Source organism: Etheostoma cragini, chromosome 2, assembly GCF_013103735.1.
Source record: "Etheostoma cragini isolate CJK2018 chromosome 2, CSU_Ecrag_1.0, whole genome shotgun sequence".
Classification (NCBI taxonomy): Eukaryota; Metazoa; Chordata; class Actinopteri; order Perciformes; family Percidae; genus Etheostoma; species Etheostoma cragini.
Window position 1 is genome coordinate 2,442,456 of NC_048408.1, and position 25,811 is coordinate 2,468,266.

The following is a 25,811-nucleotide window of genomic DNA, read 5'->3' on the forward strand; positions in this document are numbered from 1 at the left end:
TGTGTGTGTGTGTGTGTGTGTGTGTGTTAGTTAAGGTCAGTGGGGTGGGCGGGCAAGACTTGAGCTCCATTTATAGACATACTGTACTGAGGGAGAGAGTGTGTGTCAATGTGAGAGCACATGTGCCAGTGAATACAGCTGCCACATGGATAAGACACTTTAAATCTACAAGGCAAAGAAAGTAACAAAGAAAGATTAAACTTGAAACAGAATCTAGAACTTTTTCCTATTGGGGAACAAACAGCTGAAAACCGATCGTGTTGAATCCTCACTATATTGACACACATTATCTCGTGGAGGAACTCAACTTATAAAGTAAGTAACTTTTAACATGAGCTGCAGAGCTGTTCCTTCATGCAAAGCTGTTCCTTCATATTATGCCACGAGTAGACAAATGTGATGGGGTCTGCTCATAAAGCCTGCGGGGGAGAATTAAATGACTCGACTGCTGTTGATGAATGAGATTAGGAGGTTGGGTTATGTTGTCAGAACTGCAATGAGATCATTTAGTTCCCTCTCCTGTCAACCACCACCATCTTGTCATTGTTTGTTAACTGGGCAGAGTCATTTTGTCCAACTTTTCATTTGCAACCTTTGAAAGCTCTATGTGAGCTATTATATAATGCAGTTATTGGGATGATGAAATGCAACAACATGACTGAAACGTGAAGCTATGAATTATTTCTTTTGTATAATTCAACTTCTGGCAACAAATGTTTGTTAATGGGTGAGTGTCACTTTAACATGGAAATGCATGGAGAGGGAAGGGTAGAAGCAAATGTTTTTGAAAATTGCTATTTTGACATTAGAATAGTCCATTCCAACTGAAGTGGTGTTCATTTCTGAGGTCACAAGGTGTGACCTGTGTTGTTGTCTTGTGTGCCATGTGTTGATCATAACAATAAAAATACAATTTAAAGGTTGCATATTGGAAAAAGTGGAAAAAGTAAAATTTCCATGTCTTTTTTATTTTTAAGCAGGTTGATTTAACTACAAACTCTAAAAGTACCAAAATGCTCAATCCACAGAGAAATGCAAACTGCCCATGTTCAGTAACTGTGCCTTTGAATGAGCTGCCAGGACTTTCGTATGGTTGTGATGTCACAACTATACTACATATATACGTTAAAAGTGTTGCTACACTGCCGTCACAATCACTCCCCAGAACACTGATCCATCAGAGCAGACTGGGCTTTTTTGGACGGGGCATTAAGAGACAAGTGCTAAAATGGAGCGTTTTAGACAGAGGGTGAATGGAGGTGAGTTTATTTGTGGACTGCAAGAGAGGGGCGGAACTTGAAGTTGTCCAAAACACACAGAACCACACGAGATGTCAAAACAAGTTGTTATGCTGATGAAGTGCTTTGATAAAGTGGTTATCCTGGATAACAAAGAAAACATCCCTATCTGCCTGGACCCATACAGATCCAACAGACCCACAGAGGATGCCAACTACACCACTGTCCACTCAGCCCTCACACATATTGAAAATTATAACACATACATCAGAATGCTCTTTTCTGATTTCAGAAAGCGGGATTAGTGAAAACTCTGAGTTTGTTAACCTTGAGAGCTGGACTGGGTTGCACCAGCCATGCATATGTTTAAACAGAGACTTAGGTCGGAGTTTACACGCTACAAATATTTTTTGGGTTGCACCAGTTGTAGACAGTAGTTACAACTGAAATCTTACACCTAGCCCTTAGTAGGGGTAAAGGTCTCTGTAAAATCTGTTGTCATGTTGCATCATTTTGAAAAGTGGGATAACTTGGATGAGCAGTGACGAGCTGTTTTGTGTTGGCAATGCATTAAAGACTGATTGTAGACTGCGGGGGGACTTCCTTTGACACACTGTGCTGTCCCCGTGGTCCTGCTACACGTCCTGTGATGCCCTGTCACATCCTGCTACACTCTGCTGGGCCTTGTAATGCCGTGCAGTGCCCTGCTATGCCATGAACTACTACAAACTACTATTTTAGTCAATTTCCATTGTCTTTCATCGTGACTGTTATTGCCACGATTCGTTTCAACCCCAATCGGCTCGTCAGACACCGCCTATCAAGAGCCTGGGTCTGTCCCAGGTTTCTTCCTAAAAAGGGAGTTCTACTAGAACTGTTGGGTCCTAGTAAATTATAGTGTGGTCTAGACCTACTCTATCTGTAAAGTGTCTCGAGATAACTCTTGTTATGAATTGATGCCATAAATAAAGTTGAATTGAATGCGTTCTTTAGGATACACTGTATAACACCCCTTGGATATCGATAATGATTTTTGATTAACACTCACACTTTCGTTTTCCACAAACAGAGATATAGAGGATTACATAGAGTATGGGTTATCACACCCCCGCAGGGCCTGGCTGAAGACACCACTACTAAAGTCATCCTTCAGTTCAATGGCCGCACAGCCCAGCTACGCAAGGGCCAACCTAGAGTTGAACCTCCTTCCTCTCCTTTAGAGAACAGAAATTATAGTCTGGAAATTTTGTTCCATTTCAGTTGATTCACTTGGTACAATACATATAGTATGGGAGGTGTATTCATGTTCTGCAGACTAGCCAACAAAGCTCAGACAAAACCTGCAGCACTTTGGTGCATCGTAGACCCAGCTGAATGAACAGAATGAGCAACTGTAGGGTCTGTCACATCTAAACGATATACCAAATATATATATATACAAATACATATATAACAAAGCCCATGACTGACATGTTTGTCCCTGTGTCAAGTTTCAGTGTTCAGTTTGTTTTGTGTTTTCTATCAGTTTTTCATTTCCTGTTTTATTTTGTAGTCTCTTTGTTCCCCCCATGTGTTGTTTGGTTTTACTTCCTGTCTTGTATTTTTCACGCCTGTGTGATTACCTCTCCCTGCCCAAATGTGTTGCACCTGTGTCTTATTGCCTCCCCTGTCTTGTAAATTCTGTCTTCCCCTCACTCCAGTGCAAGATTGTCTGTATTCCATGTGTGCAGCATTTGAGAATTTTCCCAGTGTTCCTGTTATTTCCTTGGCCGTTTGACCATTGCCTGTTTTTGGACTTCCCCATTTCCTGTCATTTCCTGGACTTGGTTGCCAGTAAGTTTTATTAGTGGGCTATTAAAACCTTTGAACTTTTACCTATCTGAGACATGCATTTGTGGGTCCATTTCACTGGTGTGCGTGACAGTACACAGCCACTATTATGGACTCTGCCGACTCAAGTATGGCTGGATACTCTGCCACTGGCTGGGGGGTCCTTGTAGTGTAGTGTAATGGGAGTCAGACTCCCAGGCTTTGTGAAAGGAGGTCCTTTTTCTTTGGGGTGTGATGCCACCATGAAGACCATTCACCGGAGGTCTGCCACCACCCAGTCTCTATGTCAGCCTGCTAGCAATGAGCCCGTGTTGTACAGCTGCCCAGAGCCTGTGCTGTCCAGCAAGCCAGAACCCGAGCTGTGCAGCGGACCAGAGCCCGTGCTGTGCAGCAGACGGGAGCCCGTGCAGAGCATCAGACCGGAGGCCGTGCCGTACAGCGGACCGGAGCCTCAGCTGACATCTAGCTTTCCAGAGCCTCAGCTGATGTCCAACCTTCCAGAGCCTCATCTGACGTCCAGGCTCCCAGAGCCTCATCTGACGTCCAGCCTTCCAGAGCCTCATCTGACGTCCAGCCTTCCAGAGCCTCAGCTGACCAGCCTTCCCGAGTCTCAGCTGACCAGCCTTCCAGAGACTTTGCCGTTGTCCCGTGCCCCAGAGACTCTGTCGTTACCCGGCGCCCCAGAGACTCTGCCATCGTCACAGGCCACCAGAGGCTCTTTGTCGGCCTGATTGGCGTCCTGAGGGACTCCGCCTTTTCCGGTCTGCCCGGTCTCAAGAGGGATTCAGCCTTCATGCATCCCCTGGTCCCTAAGCCCGGCTGCCCGCAGCTCCTAAGTCCTTGAGCCCCATTGTCCTCACTGCCTGAGCCCTGCCCTAGCTTGTGTCGCCCCTGTTCTTGCTCCTCCCTTCACCCTTCCGGCGATGACTTGTGTTCATCAAGTCCCTCTGTTAGGTCTGCTGCTGGTAGCGCTGGTGTCTCTGCTCTCCTCCTCCCCTCTGTCTGTCCTTAATGGCAGGAGTGACGTCTGGAGTGCAGGAGTCAGGGTTCCAGCTGCAGCTCATCTACTCTAATCACCTCTGCTTCAAATACCCGGTCAACCTACCACTCTTTGCCTGATCATAGTCAAGACTTCCATGTTAGTCTTGCTGCTGACTCTACCTGCTTGCACTAGTATTTTTGATATTTGCTTGTCCTGATTATTCTTTGTCTATCACAGTTCTGTGAACTCGACACTTGCTGCAACTTAACTCCTGCTATCCATTACTCCTGCTCTCCACACTGCATCTCTGGACCTTCAGAAACGGTACCACACACACACTGTACCCCGTATTCCCATTGGATTATTTGGACTTGGCTTTTCCCTTTTCCATCTCTTAACTTGGCCATTGAAATAAACCTGTCGAACTGTAATTTTTGTCTCTGTGTTGTCTGCATTTGGGTTCAACCTAGTTCCACATGTTACAGCCTAATATAACAGCTCCTGCAGCAACATCAAAACATCCACAAATTAGAGTGCATTTTAGTCCTGACATCACTGGTCAAATGCCCGCCCTTTTTAGGCATTTTGGCCCTTGCACTTTGGACTTTTGCCACCACACTTGGGGGGAAACCCTTAGTTATTAAATTAGTACTTTCAATAGGTAGGCATGCATCTGGCCTTGGTGAAGTAGACCGGGTTCCCTCAAAGGAAGGAGAGCCGACATGCAAGACTGAGTTGTCGTCAGCCTCCACTGGAAGTGAGGTGGCACACACAGATCACGTCCTGTGTTGAAACACTCATATTTTTTCTTTACACGTAACATGTGGTTTAAGTAACGTTAAAGGGGGACAAGGGAAAAGAAAATAGTAGTAGTAGGAATAAAACGTCCACGCTAAATGGAAGGGAAACGTAATTTAATGTTGGCTACTGACTTACAAACACATTGCCTTACTGCATAAACTTTACAATGCCCATTACTAAAAACTATATAAAAATAGCGTTCTTTTTAATTCAATTTATTTTATTAATTTATAGTATCAATTTTACTGTCAGTCTTGTTTGCTGTCACAGGTCATTAAAAATCATTGTATGAAAAATGACAGAGCTTAAGAAACATTGAAAAGTTACATATAGTCACTTAGGCTGTTTATTCTGAGAAGGATAAAAGAATGAAATTTGGGGGCTTTTAAATTAGATTGTTATAAAGTCTCAGTGATTTGGTGGGTGCAATTGTTAACTTACGTTGTGTATTATGTAGCCTCTTTGTCTTAAAAACACACACACAATTAAAAGCAATATATTTATACAATTAAAATCAACAGCTTGAATATGGATGCGACACATTGATTAAGACATCCACAATGCATTTATTATTATGCAAAATACTAAGCTTATTTTTCAAAAGTAAGTGTTTTAGTACAACTTAAAAGACCAGTCATGATGTACACGGCCTGAAGTTTGTTCTTAATTGTTTTTTTTATTTAAATTTTTTGCCACCAGTCACCGTGGCATATGAATTTTAAAATCTACTAGCCACACAGGCATTTCACCAGCCAATCTTTTGATGACTCGTGATCCTTAACTAATTATCTAATTATCTTAACTAAGTTTTTAGTCTCAATTACAGAAGCATTTAACTTTGCTTTATCTGAGCCCTACACTCTGCAGTTACTGCAGTACATTTGTTCTGTCCTGCTGTCGTATAGCAGCCTAATGAACCTCGCTGTTGTCAACTGTCCACTTGAACTTAAAACGTCTTCTATTACTTTTCTTCGAATCCACCTCTTCTTTTTACTGGTTGCTTGTTTCAGCCAGCCACAGTATTGTGCCGCCACATTTTTTTAGCTCAAGTCCAAGGAAATGGTGGACTTGGTTGAACTGTGAAAGAACAACAGTGGCAAAAAATTACGATGAATCACTCAATTGTTATTGGCTACTCGCCAATGTGGCAGGTAGATGGACAATTTCACCCGCCAACGGAAAAATTCACAGGAATTTGGCCCATGGTGGGCTGGTAATTTCAGGCCCGGTGACTTGATTTTGGTGTCACTAGTCTGAGTTTTCTGCAACGGGTGATGAAAACCTCCCGTAACATCATTGGTACCTATCTATTGGGCATCAGTGATATTGTTGAGGTGAGATTTGTGTGATGCTAAGTAAAAAAATTATTTTAGTCAAAGGAAATCTAAACTTGATTCTCATGTCAGGTTTTAAAGAGTGTGATATTCAGTGATTATTCTTTTATTGTGAAGCAACTACAGAAAGTGTTTGTTTTTTCATTAACAGTACTTTGACAAAAAGAAAAGCTCCAAACACTAGTATACAATGCGCACACACACACACACATTGGCTCATTGGATGACATATCTATCCCTGCAACTCAGAACTATTACCCTGGAAATCCAGAGTTCTCGCAAGAGCACAATTTGGATTTTCTCAGCAAGTTACTCTGACATTGAGTAATGCTGCTTGTTAACTATACCCTTGTATCTTTGCTGCATCACATTGGTGTGTCTGATATAGGCGTGCCAGAGGCGTCACCCCATGTATTGTTGTGATTGGTCGTAGTGTTATCCAATTGCATGCAATGAGATTATCAAAAACACTCTTGGTGCTGCCCCTCGAGATGGGTGACTTTCATCACTCAATGCCAGACCCTTAAAGGAGAACTCTGGTTGATTTCAACACGTAGCTCTGTTGTCCGTAAATTTGGAGTGCTGTCAGTGGAGAGATAAATGAAAACAATTGGTGATACACTGTGTCATCCTCCTGCTAGATTTTGCACGCAACAAGCTCAAATAGGGCAAGGCCCTGGTATTCATGATTTGAGCATGTGTGTGTGTGTGTGTGTGTGTGTGTGTGTGTGTGTGTGTGTGTGTGTGGGAGAGAAGGGGGGGACTACTATTTCTGTGGTCAACCGGACTCCCAGTGTTCAAACATGTGCATCGTACAGGTCTAGTCACTGCTTTCTAAAGCCTGCCTCTCTCTCTCTCTCTCTCTCACACACACACCACAGACGTTTTTAATTGAGTCTATCAAACATGTACACACTCATAGCTGGGAAAGACACAGGGTCCATTGATTTGGAATTCAACATTAATGTTTTTGTGTGTGTGTGCATAGGTGTGTGCACATGGGTTAGATCAGTGCATGACATTTGATAGCTACAGCAGATGGTCAAGTGGGGTCAACTTCCTCCCTGTTGGGTCTCAAACAAAGATATTCTGATGCAACAGTGACGGTGTTTAATGAAGAAACAGTACACACACACACACACAGTTTACATTCAGTGTTTTCTTTTAAACAACATATTAAACGTACAATTTGCAACAATTCTAAACAATCTGGAGGGACCTTAATAGACGCTATGCATAATCTTGAACTGCAACGATTGAATCTTCAAAGCAGTGTAGTCAGCCGTTCTTAAGTGTAAATAAAGTACAAAATATGTACAAGGGAGTTAAATGTTAGGATAAGGGAGCTGTAACGTAATAGTAAAACAGTGTGGTGCAAGTAAGGCTTTGGTGGACTTGCTGGATCCTTACAGAACTTTGTTTCTAGCTGTTTGGTGGATTACTGTTTCCTGTTCTTGTGTGTCTACAGCTGTCATGGCTCCCAGCTTGGCCCAGGCGTACAGGAGAAGGTGGTGGATGGCCATCACAGCCATTGTAGAGAACCTGCTCTTCTCTGCGGTTTTGCTGGGCTGGGGCTCACTGCTCATCATGCTAAAGAACGAAGGCTTCTATTCCCACATCTGTATTGGTAAGGAAACCACCCATGCAACTTGTGGTCATTCACAGTCAGATATGTCAGACACGTTCCTCTCTGGGATAGTTTGAAAGATTCAATCTAAAATAATACATCTTTTTACATTGACATTTTGACTGCATTTCTGGTGATACAGTAAATGTGCCACAGATAGATGCTTGGAGGTTTTGGTGTCTGTGACTATTGTGAAGATGTCTCTGGTTCTTTCTTAATAGTGCTCTTTCTGGATACAGTGAAAACAACAAAACTTTGACTGGAGTTTTTGTTCCAGTTTTTGTCCCTGACATTTGCAATTAACTGTTACATTTAAGTGAATTCATGTTCAAACTTCCTCCAAGATAAGGAGGATGGAGGCTGTTTTGCCAGCTGGTTACCGGTAGAGATCTGATGTGAAACAGGATGACAGTGACAGTTCTCTCAAAAATACAATAATGATAAATGTATTGCAGATAGTTTTGAATAAATTTACCAAGGTTTTACCACCTGAAGACTTTTACACACCTTTGCACTGGTCAGAATATCATTCAAATAGTTATTCTAGTCATCTGTAGATAACAAACACTTGCCCTTTCTTCATCCGGGATCCACAAGGATTTCTTTTGTTTCCTTTTTTATTATTTTTATTTCATTTATCTTAGGAGTAAAAATATATACATAAAAATATTGTGATTATGTAATGCAGCCTCATTTTGAAGTAACTGTAGTTGCTGCACATGTGATTTTGGGAGGCTGATGAATATGCCATTGCAGTAGTCTATTCTGCTTGTCATAAATGCATCTCTCAAAGTCTGATTTTGATAGAAAACCCCGCAGTTTTGAAATGTTTTAGATGGTAGAAGGCTAATCTTGTGAGGGGATCTGCCATTTTCTAGCTGTAGTCCTATCCCATCAGAGTCCTATTCTATCCCATCGTATTAGTAGTATACTGTGTTTACTTTGGTTTGGACATTGTCATGTCAATTGTTCTCAGTGCACTAGAGATGGTTTGGTCTGTATAACTTCTAATAGTTTACCCTGTTCTGACACATTTTTTTTTTTCATGACCTTATCCAGAAAATGAGACTGTCTACGCCAACGTGACTTCAATCGAGAGTGTGGAGTGGCAAAGTTGTGTGGAGCAGGAAGAGATATTGAACCTTGGCTTTACCATTGGCTCGTTCCTCTTGAGTGCAGCAACTTTACCCCTAGGGATCCTGATGGACAAATTTGGGCCACGCCCACTAAGGCTCATTGGCAGGTGTGTCAGACAGACTTTTTATGATTTTGCTTTTTATCTAAAGAATAGAGTTTTCTACATATTAAATGAAAATGACATTAACCACATTAAAATTAGTATGTGCTCTGACACCATGTGTATGTTTCAGTTCATGTTTTGCAGCCTCCTGTGCAATGATAGCTGCTGCTGCATATGACCCTGGAGGTAAGACAACGCATCAATACGCCAATCTTGAATCATCAAACACTTGCTCGATCTAATCCAGCGATACAGTTCTTTACGTTGACCTCCCTTATCTACCATGGTAGTCTGCTGACTAGGCCTGCACAATTAATTGTTATAAAACCCCGATCTCGATTTACCCAGATTTAATATTTATATAACTTTGATTCTCATTTAATTGTATGAGTCGGCTGCATCCCAAAAGCAACAAGTTTCTTCTGTGAGTGGTTAACGTAGACTGTATAAAATAGGTTTTAAAGCTCTCCCAATCATTACAGTGCTCTCCCATCTCTTCACTGAGGCCTCTACATTTACAGGCTTGTGGTGCTATGCGCCAAAAATGTTTTGTACTGCCGATTTTGCCATGGTTCATGTGCGCATTAAACATTACACTGTGAGAAAAAAAGATGAATGGCTGAGAATTGTAATGTCAGTTCTAAGCTAAAAAGTTGTGATTAACATTTTTCCCAGAATTTTGCGGGCCTATCACTGCACACTATGCGATTAGACATTATAGCTGACATGTTGGCTGCACTCACTTCCTGTTGGGAGTGATAGACAAAGGTACACAAAATAACTGAATGTACCATCAAAAGGGGCTGTACTTACTACTAAACTAAAACAGTGGGATGAGATTGCCTCTACACGGCTTTAACGGACACTTACCCAAAATGTAGGCTCGCATTGTTGCATTGCCAGCTCTACTCCACAGCTCTGTGGGTACAGTCTGGCTACACCACAGATATATTCCAGAATACCAAAGAAACAATCTGGGTTGTTTCCATTTCTTTAAACCAATCACAAGTGTCTTGGGTGGCCCTAAGCTATGAAAAAATTGTAATTTCCCCACTGGGGATCAATAAAAGTATGAATGAAAAATTAAATTAAAGCTGCGGACGCAGCAGATCTGTTTTGGTGAACATTTGCATCCTGCAAATAAAAAAAGCCACATACAATGTTAAATGAAGTTAACTGTTCACACAATAAAGTAATGTGAGCTATTTAAATTAGCTAATTTTCTGTTACCAGTGTATTGCTGTGTGTACAGAGCCACCGTTGGGATTAGCACCAGCCAAGACGATTGTGAATGGTTTAAGGTATGCAATTTATTTTCTCCTCTCCCGTAATGTATTTGTGTAGCCAAACTTTAGTTCACAGCACTGTGGATATGGTCTGGCAATGCGAGTATATTGACAAAAGCATTTACATGCACATGTGACTTGACCGGCTATCTTGTTAAAGAACAGAGAAACTCAGATAAGAATACACATACAGAGCGAGTGAGACTTCATTCTCTGCCCAGAACACCATTACTTTTAGCTGTTATATTAATATTCTAAATGCAGAGTACAGCTCCTTTAAAGTTTCATTATAGTTTATGGTAATCTTCATTTCCATGTGTTCCCTCAGTGTTGTCTGGCCTTATCTTCCTCGCTGTCTCCTTTAATGGCTTTGGAGGAATCTGCCTGACCTTCACCTCACTTACGGTGAGATTGATTGGCACTCACACATACACACTCTATTTTTCATACTTTAAAAGGATTCTTATTGCACACAAACATAAATATAATTTTTTTTCACACTTGCTGAGAAGTGTCCAAATGTTTCACAACTGAACCAGTGCTGAGGGAGGTCAGTTTTAAAAATAGGTCCTCACACTGGAAAATAACAACTCTCCCCATTAGTGACAAAAACACAATATTTACCCCAATCTGCCGTTTGCTTAAGCTCTACAAAGCATTTTTCAACATATTGTTTTTACACCAGAAACTGATCCATCTCATTTCAAAGGTTGTCATCAACCCATTGTACACTGCCCAGCAGCAAATAGCAGACCAAAGAAAGAAAGAGACCAGATGGTGAACATAGCGGAGCATTTAGCAGCTAAAGAGACAGATATCTTTTTCTTACGTGGAGAAAAATTAGAGTTGAAAGCTGGTCTGTGTCTGCCAGATGTGTAGTTTGCAAAATCTTTCACTATAACAACATGTTTTTGCATTTACAAAGGCCATAAAATGTATATCAGCATTTACAATGTAAACTGCTCCTTTAAGTGTTCTTATTTTTAATTGATGACAGCCAACACCTACATTTACTTTCAGTCCTCTTTGACATTTTATGCATTGATGCAAATGAAACACAAGATATTTAGTGTCTCAATGTCAAACTGAATGAGGCAATCTCCACTGTGACAGACTGATCAGTGTTCAACATCAGTGCAGGGGAAGCTAACCAGTCTGAAGTCATGAACTACAGTCAGCATGAGAGGGGAAGGGACATGTGACAAAGGTCCTTGCTGTTTGGACTTGAATTTGGGAAATCACAGTGACGTGGTACATTGCACAGACTGCTAGGTCACCAGGACACCCCAAATGCCCACTTTGCTATCTGTCAAAATAAAACAAAACTGCTGTGACATCACAGACTGGGGCATGGCCAGAGGTGTAAATGCTTGAAGGTTTCAACCTACAGAGCAGAGCAGCAGCGTTCTCTGACCCTAGGGACTTTTTTAGGTACACCTATCTACAAGCATAAAAATTACTCTGCGTGTGTGTGTGTGTGTGTGTGTGTGTGTGTGTGTGTGTGTGTGTGTGTGTGTGCGCGCTTTGAGTGTGTGTGTGCTTTGAGTGCGCGCGTGCGTGCTTTGAGTGTGTGTGTGCTTTGAGTGTGCACGTGCGCGCTTTGAGTGTGCGTATGCGCGCTTTGAGTGTGCGTGTGCGTGTGCGCGCTTTGAGTGTGTGTTTGCTTTGAGTGTGTGTGTGCGCGCTTTGAGTGTGTGTGTGCGCGTGCGTGCTTTGAGGGTGTGTGTGTGTTTTGAGTGTGCGCGTGCGCGTGTGCGCTTTGAGTGTGCGCGTGCGCGCTTTGAGTGTCCGCGTGCACGCTTTGAGTGTGTGTGTGTATGTGTACGCGCATGTGCGCTTTGATTGTACCTGGGACTATAAACACATGTTCATGTGTGTTTTGCAAAGCAGCACATGCTGTTCCACTTGTTCTAAATTCTGCTGCGGCCTTTCAGCCAATCCAAAGCATGGGAAGCCCACACACCCTCCCACCCCTTGTCAACCTCTATCTCTCTCTCTCTCTCTCTCTCTCTCTCTCTATCTCTCTTTTTCAGTCTCCCTCTCCCCACTGCCTGACCTGTACCATGTCCTGGACTTGACATGGTCATTCTGGTCTTACTGCTTTCATTGCTGGTCTGGTGTTTGAGTCTGGTGTTTGTTTGTGTCTGCAAACACACGCTCTGTGACCTTTGATTAGACAGTTGCTACTATAATAAACCGACTGACCAGAGCCAGCACTTTTGTTTTAATTTTCAGGAGAAAAAGCAGGGGTAAATATTTTCCTTTACATTTTAGACAGACCTAAGGCCCTCCTCCAGCTAGGGTTACTTCCTGATCAAGGGGTAACGTTCTAACTGAAACAGACAATGGGTGTGTGGATAATAGTCAGTAACAAAATGACAACAATTTAACACTAGTTAACGTATCAATCAGATTGTAGCTCCAGCATCTCAGAAAACCGTGATATGGCACTTTGGCACAATTTGATTAATTACTGAGACCACAAATTTTTCCAGGATTAGCTCAACACAAAAAACCTGAAGGGGGCTAACTAGACAAGACACTCAACACCAGCCCAAATTTGGCTGACAGCCAACCGTGAGGTTGTCATGTCAGGGCCCTTGGAGTCTACAGCCACACTTGACACACCCCTTTATGTGTTTGAGCATTTAAACACCATATCCTGTTTTCAGAAACCTGGACAAGCCCTGTCCCGTACATGAGAAAACCCAAACATGTTAGATGGAATACTATGATAGCTCCAAAAAAAGTGATACGTCTGCATGTATACACCTAAACCCGGTTACTGACAGATCTAGGTCAGAATCCAGTGGAATGGAGTCCAAGACGACTGGGGATCCTTTTCAGAGATCATCTCACGCCTGTTCCAACGCTGAGGTCTTGGCTGGATTGTTTAAATAGTCCAGGGATGCCATTTTCCTGGGACAGTGGTTGAGAGACGTCACGGCATATCCACACACTAGTGTCACGGCATATCCACCCACCGGTGGGCCTGCAGGCCATCTCTCTGCAGGCCCACACACCGCTGGTCCACACCATAGCACCTTGGAAATTATTCCCCCCTTGTGGCAGCTGCCAAAGGGTCTATTGCTGAACATAACAACTAATAAGGAAAGGGCGGTAGCCCCCAAAATATTTTAAATTGAACCTGTTAGTTTGCTTCGCGGTGCTTTTTAACAGATTTTAAAAATCTTTAAAGTTTAAAGTTTAACCCATTTAACCATATCCATTGGCAGCCTTATCTATGTTTCACCGATTTCAATTGAAACAGGCCCCGCCCTCCAAGGGGGCCCCCATCAGGCATTCATTATCTCCGTAGGATATTGATTTTCAGCCATAATGTCTAAACCATCCAAGGTAGACTGAACACGAGCTACAAGGTTGTAAAACGATAGTTTCTGCTCCTACATGAATAAACCACTTATAAATTTAAAACAGTAGGCTAAATGATTACTTTTTTGGATTAACAATAGCTATCAAGAAATGCAAATGTTGATTGCCATAGTCTGTCACCTTGCACAACAAAACCTAACTTTCCGTGGCCACAATTCCAAACAAACAATGGAAACTTGTTTCGGTTGGACCCAGTGATGCCAATGGTCTTCCCCACTGCACAAGGCCGAAAACCCAGATCCAAAATCCAATTCCAAAATCTAGATCCTTCCTTGACATGGACACCTGAAAAAAGGTTCCGTAGATATGTTTTCCTGCCATTAGTGGACTCTAGCAAGCACTTCAAGTTGATGGAGAGATTTCATGGTCTGTTTGGTTTTATTTATGGAAGAGAGGAAATAAATAGGGCGTGGAAAGTCATACCCTCAAAGACAGCTGCACAAACATAAAAAAAAACCTTGGCCATGAGGAACCTTGAACGCAAGGTATCGGCAAAAAGAAACCACTGGCCCATTTAGCTGAACTTTATTCAAACCTCAGCATTGCTCTCCGACTCCTGATAACAGTGCCTGTGACGGTAGCGAGCGGAGAGAGGCATTTCTCTCACTTGAAGCTAATAAAAACACACCTGAGGTCAACAATGTTCCAGGAGTGGCTGCCAGCTCCCACTCAGATTTCAATTGAGCACAAGGTGACAAAATCGTTGCACAAAGATGAACTTATCAGGGCATTCTCAGCACTCAAACACAGAAAGATGGATTTTTAAAAAGGGCTCAGTTAAAATCTATACCAGCCACCCGGAAAGCTGTCCACGGTGTGGAAATAATGCAGAGCCCATCATTGTTTTTTGGTTCAGTGTCAGTCAGACACTTTTTCTTTGCTTTTGTTAATAATTTAAGTTGAGGGGATGTTTGAGCTGTGTTTCTTTAATGTCAGCTCAGTCAGCTGAAAATGTACTGAGCTAGTCAATTTAGCAGTGAAGTTGCAGGTTTGTGGTCACATAGCAACGGAGAGATACAAGACAACAACAGTGTGGGTGGTGCACCACCTTTTGTAGGGTATCTTTTAAACGCATCCAACATTCTAACGCACATTTCACAGCATCACGAAGATGTGCCGATCCCCGCTACTTTTAAACAGTTTGTTTGAAATTCAGTCTCCAACTCAGATTGAACGATTGAGGAGAGAAGAAGCCCTTACCACAGCAATACCACTGGCATTCTCAGGTCGACTCCTCTGGAAGGAAATTATTTCAGCATGTTAATATGACACAAATGGGTTTTCCGCATATGCTCAGCCTTGCGGAGACATAATCGGTCCTTCTTATTAAACGGTTTCTTCAGGCTGTCCTAATAGCCAAAGAGAGTGACCCTTTGGCCAACCGGGTAGCATGGTAAAGGCGCGCTCTACAGCGGGAAACAAAATCAAACATGTTGGTTTTACAAGAAGAATCACACTAGCTTCTCTTTCAACACTCAAAGGGCCAAGCACATTGTGACCAAACACTAGCTTGACTGGGCTTAAAGCGTAACTCTCTCCAAAATGAAATGTAGGGTCTTTTTGTGAATGTCCAACGCAAGACCACAAAAACGCTGTCTGTAGGCCTCAGGCACCAACTCATATGCTTGTAAAATAGCACTTTCAACTTCATCACGAGTAAGCCCTTCATCCACAGACAAAGACAAGCAGTGCTCTTGAGCCTTAGTCACTAACCCACACTGCAACAAGATAGCCCACACGTCTTTAGGCAGCAATAAACTCAAATGCACCAATAAAACTTCTACCTCTGACTCAGGAACAGGAACCAGGGAAATGTACAGCAGAACTGGGAGAATGCGTGCCAGCAGTGGTAACATTACGAGCTAACTCCTAAACCCGCCTACATTTCAAACCGAAGCATCTTTAATTCTGTCTCTGCCTCCACCTTCAACTCTTACTTTCTGTGGAAAATCCCGTTCCTTCTCAACCCTCTCTACCTAAAGGCGAAATAAGCACCCCTTTAACCTGGCATCCAACTTAGACCGACGAGTTTATCTAGAGACATTGGTTCATACTGTGGTAATGTGACTGGCTTTTGTTTGGTAGGCTACCTACATGTCAGAGAACAGGAGTAACAATAACAGGCTGATTTGTCACATCATGTGCACTTACCTCTGGATCAGGGCTTCTTACGGGTGCAGACAGAGAGAAAAATCCCTGGCTACTTAGACCATCAAACAAAAATGCCTTTAGCTCAGCTTTTCGGTGGGAAATGGATACACAAATACAGTATGTTCCGTGATCTCATGCAGATCATTTATTGTACATTTATCAAATTGACCTAAAGTTGGGTCGGACACCGACAAATTTATAAATCAAAAGCTGCCATCCTACCCATGGCATAAGCACAATCATGCTGAACGCTAAGTTTAATACTAAGTTTAATATTAAGCCCATGACAATAGGCATCCAGCCTCACCTCACAGAAACAAAAACTTCCTCATAACCTGCCTAACCAACCCAAACCCCTATGTAGGCAATCTTCTGAAGTTGTGCCGGGCTTGAGGCAAATTACAGGCAACACATCAGCGGCCAAAACCCTGAAAAGCCAATTGCACAGAAAACGATCTGCAAAGGGAAGACAAATAACAACCAACAAAACAGAACACCACTGGCCCACTGGCTCTGGTACACTACTGTCTCCTCTCTCTGTCTCTCGCTGACTTTCACTGAAGCCCCCCTTTTCAGACTGGCAAAGAACAGCCATTCAATCTTAAAATAACATCTCCTGATGAGTGCTGAACAGCTTCACAACAGTGGCACAACACGCATATCTGGTAGAAGTAACAAAAAGACAAGAAAACACCAAAACAGAACAGAAACAGCACAGAACAGGAACGTAAGGCCCTGCAAAGAGTGGTTTGTTTGGCTAAACATACAATAGCCTGTGCCCTAAAGGACATTTACACCAGGCGCTGCAAGAAAATGGCTAGCAGAATCATCAAAGATCCAAACCACCCAGTAAACAGCCTTTCCTCCCTGTTGAGGTTTGGATAAAGGTACCAATTAGAGCTACACGATGTGAGGAAAATATGTGATATGCGAAAATGTTGTTGAACATCCCAATAACGATATAACTTGCGATGTCTGCTGGCATACCTTGGAGAATGCTATGACAGAGCCTTGGTCACTCCGTGACGTTCTCTTTGCCAATATTTCAAACAAACAGTGCCAGCTACGGTTTGGCCCCTTTATCTCTTATCTTATCAAGACTTGGAGATCAGCTGAAACGTTCTGCCCTATATCTTGTAACTGGTACACCTTTTCCCCATTATTCAATAATACAGCACTCCTGATTGGTGGGGGGCTCCTCAGTGGGAACAAAGGGGAGTTTATTGTGTAAAAGGCATTTTTGGTGAGGTTGGTTTGTTATCTTTTTCTGACCTACATAATGCCTACAATCTGCCACGTTACTTTTTTCTTTTACCTTCAGCTAAGGTCGGCACTCATGGCACACGGTCCCCCTTGGCAGAGGCCTTTGCCCATCCATCCTATCCGGAAGTTATTAACTGTGCAGCCTAAAAGACCAAAAAACTAAACCAAAAAAATATGGTATGGTATCCAGGCTTATATATGGCCGCTCTGCCCTTTCTATTGAGAGAATCTGGGCACGTGATTGCCCAGACTCGATCTGGACTGGCATAATGTCTGGTGTGACATTCCAGAAGTATCTCGCAATCCAGACCATCAGCAGATTCACTGCAATTTCATACATAGGACATAGCTCACCCCCGTGAAAATGTGCCACATGAAAATAATGAAAACAGCCCTTTATGCACTTTCTGCCCAATAAAAGCACTTCATGTGTTCTGGGAGTGCTCTCCTGTTGGTCAGTTCTAGAACAATATTGCATCCAAAATTTCAACCTTGATTGATGTTCCTGTGCCTGTTACTGTCACTGTTTTGGTTATGATTGACCTGTCAGCCTTCCAGCTCTCTAAAGCTAAAAAACGTGCTGTGTTTGCTGGACTTACGGCTGCTAAAAGGATGATTGCAACCTATTGGACGCCACTTCATGACTTATCTGTTTGCTCATGGATCCTTTCCTTTTTGGAACATGGAACCGTTGATGGCTTGTGTGGGTGGAGGCCCAGGGAAGACTTTGGAGTCCTTGAAGGCAATGTTGTAGCCTTTTCTTTTGTTTGTGTGTGTGATTGGTACCTTGTCTTGTGTCTTTTTGTCGGTGTGTGTGTCTATTTGTGTGTGTCTGTTTCGGCATGGGACGCGTTCCTGTGTCCCAGTGTGTTGTAACTGTTTGTGAATGTTCAGTTTACATTTCTTTCTGAAAATAAAAATAATTGTATCACAAAAAAACAATACAACTTCCAATAAATAAACAAAAATTAAAATGTACTCCGTTCTGCATTTCTGTTGCTTTCAGTATTATGCTAAAATACAACAAATTGCTTCCATTTCCAACATTCTTTTGTTAAACAAATTGAATTGAACATAAAAGTGCCATTGAACAAATGTCAGTCAAATGTAACCTCAGGCCTTCTAGTATTCTAAATGAAGACACTGCCTTGACATACTACACATACATTTGTTAATTCACTCAATTTATACCTTATATGAATACACGTGATAAATGAAATAGAATTATTGATTGATTGATTCTAGAATAGAATAGCAGGGTGCTGTGTGATGGACAGCGCTTCAGCTGCGTCTATTGTTAGAGTAAGACTCTGTACCCCCTGGGGCTGTTTGTGTATTTGTGTGTGTGTGTGTGAGTGTGTGTGTGAGTAAGTGTGTCATTTAGCTCAACTTTCCCCCTTTACATGCAAAGCTTGTGTGTATAGGAATACAATAGCACCGCCTTCTGGTTAATTTCAATTGTCAACAGGAGTTATCTCAGGACACTACAGATAGAGTAGGTCTAGACCACACTATAATTTACAAATACCCAACAATTTCCCTCCCAAGAGCAAGCATATGGTGTTAGGGTTAGGGTAAGGAAAATCTTCCTTTTTACAGGCGGAAAAGCTTCCAAAGTTCTTTTGGAATCACTGAGAATTTACATTAGTTTACTCATTACAGTGATTTAGTTTAATCAGTTTTTCATATGTTGTTTTATGCAAATTTCATAGCTGATTTATAGATTTCAGCTGCAGCTTATTTGATCACATTTAGGGCTGACTGATGGTTTATATATTTGTTTGATATTATATAATGTTCTTTTCTAATTAATCTTTCTCTCTGTCATCTAGCTGCCTAACATGTTTGGGAATGTACGATCAACCATCCTCTCCCTGATGATTGGTTCTTATGCTTCTTCAGCGGTCACCTTCCCTGGTGTCAAGGTGCACGCACTCACGCACGCACGCACGCACGCATGCACACACACACACACACACACAAAAATCTACTTGAACATCAAATTTTAATGACACACAGAATAACTTTTCAACATAATCATTACAAAAAAAAATTACATTGGATTGTTTTCATCAACTTGCTTGATTTAAGTGAAGACCTATATTGTTGCATATACAATGACGCCATATGTCAAGTTTACAACATGCCGATGTACACTTATTTTTGACACATTTTCCTTCTCGCCCTCTGTTCTACTCATCATTTTACCTTTCTATGTGCTTCTCTCTTTACCTTTCTTACTCCCAAACCTTCCTCTTCCTTCCCGTCCTACTGCTCTTACCCCTCCAGTTGATTTATGACCTAGGCGTGTCGTTCCGCGTCATCATGTGGGTTTGGTCTGGTATGGCCTGCATGGTCTTCATCAACTGCTTCCTAAACTGGCCTGGTGAATCCTTCCCTGCACCTGAAGACGTCAGATACACGTCAGTGTACTCTACATCCTGCACTCACATTATACACTAATGAAAACACACAATTATCCCTAAAAATCACAGAAAAGAGTTTTGTCGTGCTACTCTGTAAACCCCCCCTTCTTTGAGGTTCTATATGGGTATGCCCATTAAATTCCATGTGGACACTCCATGAATTGAAAGCATATGTTCAGTAAAGTAATCCTGGATATAATGTCCAAAACTCTGCAGGTTTAAATGTTTTTGAGATGGTGACAGATGTAGGCCATTACTTGTCTTGCCATTGGCTTGTAAGGGCTTAAGTTATTCATTCAATCTCTTTTTCTTTTCTTGGTAGTAAAAAGGTAAAACTTAGTGGAGTTGTGACAGAGGACAAGATGACAGGGGACAGGTATATCACCCATGTGACTGTCATGGAAGACATGATGGGACCTAAGCAGCCAGAACCCCAGCAAACAGACTCCCCAACCATAACCCAGGGTAAGGAATATTGTCGTTGACATTAAACGCTTGTTGTATTTACATTTATGTATTTGTGTTAAACAACAAATATGGAGGTTTCTACCAGAATTTCTACTTCTCATCAGAGTGGAAATTTGTGAAACACGTTAAGAGAACATGACACAAAACCCTCTGTTTCCTGGTGCAACCTTATCTCTCTCTCTTTCTCTCTCTCACTCTCTCTCTCTCTCTCTCTCTCTCATCAGACTCAGTGCCACTCTGTCATTCCGTGTGCACTCCCATCTTTCTGTGGAGTATCATCACCATGGCAATGACCCAGCTGAGGTTGATCTTCTTTATGGGTGCAATGAACAAGATGCTGGAGTTCCTGGTCACCTACGGCGACCCCAATCGTAAGTATAATAACCCAAATTAATATTTGTTTTAAAAAATTGAAATACCCCTTGGTTGAATCAAACAATGACAAGAGCATCAATATTGTTTGGTTTCCTTTGTGAAGGTGAAGTAATTAGAAGAATTTAATGTTGACAAAAGCTGACTGAAGACTGATGTTGCCACTAACATTGTGTTAAAGCATACATGGTGATCCCTGACCTGAAACTGTTGTCTGTTTCAGCTTCTGAAGAGCTGCAGTTGGAGGTGGAGGAACAAGGTATGAGGCAAGATGCTCAGTGTTGTTGTATTTTGTGTGTTTACTTGACATTTAAATCTTCACACCTTTGAGAGAGCATTGGAAATTAGAAATTATTATTAAAGCGGACATATTATACTATTTTCTGTCACATTTACGATATAATTAGGATTTTCATGTTAAACATGGCCATTACAAATTTCAAATTCAAACAATGAGGAAAACTTATTTTAGATTTCCAACTGTTTTGAAGACTTTCAACAGATTTTCTGCTTTTGGCTAAGTGTTACGCAACTCAAAGCCGGCCTGCTATGATTGGTCATCTGCTCCACGTAGGCAGGACTGGATTGGTGTTAACACTGTTGCATGTAGCTACATGCTAATGGCAGTAAACTGTCATCTTGGCTGCCAGTGTTGTTAAATTCTCCCCAATTCCGGGTCACATTACTCTTAAACATTCCCAGTTGTGTAGTAGTTGGTTAAAAAGCCTTTATCTGCGATTTATGACTGTAGAAAGTGCTATGTTATATTATGTACATATAGTATAGTGTTCACTGCTTACTATAGTACATGCCGCTAGCTACTTGCCAACGGCAGTTAAAGTTGTCATCTTGGCTTCCAATCTGTTAAATTCTCCCAAATTTTGGATCGCATTCCTGCTGAAACATGTCCAATTGGGTTGAGTTTGGTTCAGAAGCCTTTATCTGTGATGCTTGATGGTAGAAAGTGCTGCTTCTTTCCATTACAATCTAACATTTAACTAGTGCTAAATATTAAGTAGCCGCATGCTACCTTGAGATAGTTGTAATCCTGGCAGCCAATACTGGTCATTTCTCCCCAATATTATGGTCAAATTACTATGGGACATGTCATGTAGAATAGGTCTAGACCACACTCCATAATTTACAAGGACCCAACAGTTCTAGTAGTTCCCTCCAGAGCAAGCAACAGTGTGACAGTGGCGAGGGAAAATTCCCTTTAAGGAAGAAACCTCAGACAGACCCAGACTCTTGGTAGGCGGTGTCGGACGACCGGATGGGGTTAAAATGAGGAGTGGCAATAACAGTCACAAAAAATAGTAGTTTGTAGTGTTTCTATGTAGTAGTTCATGGCATAGCAGGGCACTGTGCTGCATTACAAGGCACAGCAGGATGTAGCAGGGCACCGCAGAGCGTAGCAGGATGTAACAGGGCATCGCAGAACGTGTAGCGAACCATGGCGACAGTTGCAAAACATGATTTTGGAGCCTCCCTGATAGAAGGAAACATGCTGGGCAAAAAAGAACATAAGGACTCCGGGGAATGACTCCTTAGAGCTAGGTTAGTAACAAGCATTTCTGGGACATGGATGCACACAAATGGAAAGATAGAGGAGAGAAGAGCTCAGGGTGTCAAAGGAAGTCCCCCAGCTGTCTAAAACTATTACAGCATAACTAAGAGACAGATTAAAGAGAGGAGCCTGGTCGGGCTGTACTGCCCTGCCTCTCTCTAGTTTTATTACATTATTGATTATATGATATATAGATCTGACAACTATTACGAGAGGCAGGTGGGCCGGGTTAGGCGGACGCTGCGACTCCTCACTCCCTAACAATATTTAATTCAATTCAATTTCATTTGCATAGCGCTAAATCACAACAACAGTTATCTCTTTGCGCTTTTCATAAATGAGCAGGTCTAGACCGTACTCTGTGATGTTATTTACAGAAACCCAACAGTTCCCACCAAGAGCAAGCACTAGGCCACAGAGGCAAGGAAAAACTTCCTTTAAGAGGCAGAAGCCAGTATATGTCAGGAGATACCATAGGCACAGGTAATTATTGCCAACTAAAATTCTAGTTTCTATTAGTAATGAATCCTAAACAGCTAATGTAAGACCAAACTGTCGAGCTTACCCTGTCCTATGGTTCGGAGTAATTTCACCCTAGGGTCCTTTGCACCACTACCTCAAGCCAAACAACCACCCAGAAGCTTTTTTCACCAGGGTGTAACATTGGGCAAGTTAGCGTTATCAGCTGATTAGCTTCGTGCAAGCGCTAATGGAACCATGGGTGTATCTTTTAAATTACTCCACTAATACTGGTTGAAATGATGCACAACTTCTACAGTGACTAATTAAAACAATGGATTGGAAAGTTTGTAAGTACATCAGGAGTTTATTTAAATAACACTTGCTTGATGGCTTCTGCTCTCTGCTGCTACCGGCAGTAAGGCGAGTGCTTAGGGACCGTCCACAAACTACAACACCGAAAAGAGATACAACAAACATATTTATTAATTTAATAATTAAACAAGGTAGTGTCTCCAAACTTACCTCAATTATATCTAAAATTAAAAAACAATAATAGTTAAAATAATAAATATTTTTGTCATGTTTATGTCTCTATACAAATATAAGGTTAGATTGTACAGGAACAGGAACGTGGACACAACTAAAATAAGTTTTCCCTCTATTTTCTCACAGCTTTGCGTAACTAAAGTTTGATCGATTTGTTTCTTTGAACGTTTCACATAGTGACGCTTAGAGGTATTGTCAAAATAACAAGAGCGATGTTTTTGGATTTAAAATTATTTATTTCTTGATAGGGGTAACAAAATATTTCAGATAAAATGCCAAAAATATCATATACATATTGAAATACTATGTCCTGAAGCGTTTCTGCCATATTGAGTGATTTATTTTGCATCACTTAGTATTGCATAAAATAGTCTATTTGTCTACTTTGTCCCGCCTTGTTTCTCGCAGCAGCAATGTTGTCAATGGCAACTCCCATTGAAAATGAATGGCAAACTGCTGCTGACTGAGGGGTACCACTCCCCGATGTCCCACAAGTCGGGTGCAGATTTGAATTGCGCATGTGTCACTTTGCGACAATTAACTTACAAGACACTAACAAGAGTAAACATGTACTAGTACAAACACAAAATACAAGTAAAACCCTGAAAATGCTATGTAATAGTTGCCCATGACAAAACACTGTAAAGCAGGGGATGGTTACTTTGTAATTTCGCTTGATTGGCACATTTTTTTGCCTAAAAATGGCCTGTTCAGCATTCTCCCAACCAGGCTAGCTAGCTACCGCCAGCATTGGTTGGTCACTTAAGGACAAGTTTGCCGATTTTCTGACCTGCCAGACATGCAGATGATTGGAGCCAGTAGCCGGAGGTCCGCACTTTTTTAAACACCATTTAGATCTTCATTTTGAGAAATTAAACCTAAAAAAAAATCAGTATTTCTAAAGTAAGATGATAAATACTGTTTCTAGTTGTTTCAATATGTTTTCCATTTGCTTTTCTCCACATGTTTCCATGGACTTCCCTGTGTCCTCCCCAGTTGGTTTCTACTCATCTATCTTTGGTACAATGCAGCTGTTGTGTCTACTTACATGTCCTATGATTGGCTACATAATGGACTGGAGGTTGAAGGAGTGTGAAGAAGAAAATGCAATCACACTAACAGAGCAGAGGTATGAAGAAGGTCCAGTGGCTTTAAACCATTGGGTCTTAGGCAAGATGCTTTTTGTATACATTGAAAGAGTTTTTTGGTCGCTGAAGTGGACCCTACCTTGCCTACACTGTAAAAGATTAAGTAAACAGCATATCATACTTCTGCATCTTGGATTCTGTAACATCCACATTTGCTCTTTAGCTGCCATCCTTTTTTGACGCTTGTCCCCTTCAGCCTATCAGATCCTCCAAAGAGAGATAGAAAGATCCAGAAACTGACCAATGCCATGAGAGCTTTTACCTTCACCAACCTCCTATTGGTCACCTTCGGAATAATTTCAATGATTGACAACCTGCCCATACAGGTTAGAAAAACACTGTACAGGAATACAATGTATCATACATATTATGTTTATACAGAAGTCAATGCCTATGAATTTGCAGACACAGATAAAAAAAACTAAAGTCACACTTTTGACAATCATGTGTTAATCGGTTCTTTCCTTCTCTATTAGGTGGTGTCATTTGTTCTGCATACCATAGTGAGAGGATTTATTCACTCCTGCTGTGGAGGTCTCTATGCTGCTGTGTGCGTATCACCACTGGCATCCTTAAAGTGCCCATATTTTGAAAAAATCTCTTCTTCTAGGATTTGTGGTGTTACTTTCTTTCTCTGTTGTTTCCACACTCACACAAACTTAGAAAAAAAATATGCAGGCATTTTGATTGAGATACAGTTTTCTGAATATTTCCTGAATCAGTCTCTGGGTGACCTGTATAAAATCTGCACGGCTTTCTACGTCACTAGCCGAGAGGAGGTGGCTAACCGTAGCACATGCTAGCTCGTTCTTAATGGCAAAACACTGCTACAACACACACTAGTTTACCATAATCTCCAAAAGAACTACTTACATGTCCCTGGCAGGTATTCCATAAGTGCCCCTCGTTTAGAAGTTAACTAACTGAATATAATCCACAACATTCATGGTGACAACAGTTATCGTCTTTAAAATAAATACTTTTGGCAAGTTCGAGCAAATGACAACAACAGTCCTTGGCAAATAGACAATCAAATTGCAGCAAGGCAACAAGTAATCAGCCTCATTTGGCTTTAAATGCCTTATGCTGTCATTGCTGATGTATGCTTTCCATAATTCCCACCAACTGTTGTGGAGTAAAAATATAAAGTGGCATAAAATGGAAATACTCAAGTCAACTACAGTAGGCCTACTTAAGTACTGTAAATGTACTTCTACCATGGTTCTGACTGGGTGTAGGGTGTTCATTAAAAAGTGATTGAGGACACAAGGAGTTCTTGTAAAACTGACAGTTTACCGTTTAAATAATTCACACTACACTAAATGAAAACAAGAAAATCTGGATGTTATTAGTCCTTTGGTGCGTCGTCACATCAACGTCACACAAACACAAAAGCTGTAAGCAAGTTACACAGGCCCCCTCTGAATTTACTTTGTTTCCAATCAATCATCTCTCATCCCATTTGCTGTTCATGTCGCTACTTCCTATTTACTGGAGCAGTGACCATTTGCATTGCATAAGTACCTTATGGGATGGGAATGATTGTTCCAGGTATTAGTCAAATCCTTAAGTGTGACCAGCAAAAAAGAGCTATTGTTTGAAATAAATTAGATTTTGATTGTAAACTGCATTAAAATATTAATGGTCAACAAACATATATAATGTCTATACATATAT

The 25,811-nt window shown here is 41.5% G+C and overlaps 1 protein-coding gene and 1 long non-coding RNA gene across 2 annotated transcripts in view; one reads left to right on the forward strand and one right to left on the reverse strand.

Moving 5' to 3' along the window:
- LOC117960455 overlaps positions 1-4,948 on the reverse strand; it is a 14,939-nt gene extending 9,991 nt beyond the window's left edge. The window contains exons 1-2 of the long non-coding RNA XR_004660159.1: positions 4,936-4,948; positions 2,886-2,891 (exon numbers count right to left, since the gene is read on the reverse strand). This is a non-coding gene — a long non-coding RNA (uncharacterized LOC117960455). The remainder of the gene's footprint in view (positions 1-2,885; positions 2,892-4,935) is intronic.
- The window catches only part of slc43a1b (solute carrier family 43 member 1b), a 26,993-nt gene continuing 1,241 nt past the window's right edge, over positions 60-25,811 (forward strand). The window contains exons 1-13 of the mRNA XM_034898354.1: positions 60-315; positions 7,654-7,812; positions 8,872-9,055; positions 9,183-9,238; positions 10,667-10,743; positions 18,978-19,070; positions 19,435-19,568; positions 19,894-20,036; positions 20,264-20,410; positions 20,635-20,670; positions 23,983-24,115; positions 24,331-24,460; positions 24,611-24,684. Of these exons, the coding sequence (XP_034754245.1) occupies positions 7,659-7,812; positions 8,872-9,055; positions 9,183-9,238; positions 10,667-10,743; positions 18,978-19,070; positions 19,435-19,568; positions 19,894-20,036; positions 20,264-20,410; positions 20,635-20,670; positions 23,983-24,115; positions 24,331-24,460; positions 24,611-24,684 (1,361 nt within the window). The 5' untranslated portion in view covers positions 60-315; positions 7,654-7,658. The remainder of the gene's footprint in view (positions 316-7,653; positions 7,813-8,871; positions 9,056-9,182; positions 9,239-10,666; positions 10,744-18,977; positions 19,071-19,434; positions 19,569-19,893; positions 20,037-20,263; positions 20,411-20,634; positions 20,671-23,982; positions 24,116-24,330; positions 24,461-24,610; positions 24,685-25,811) is intronic.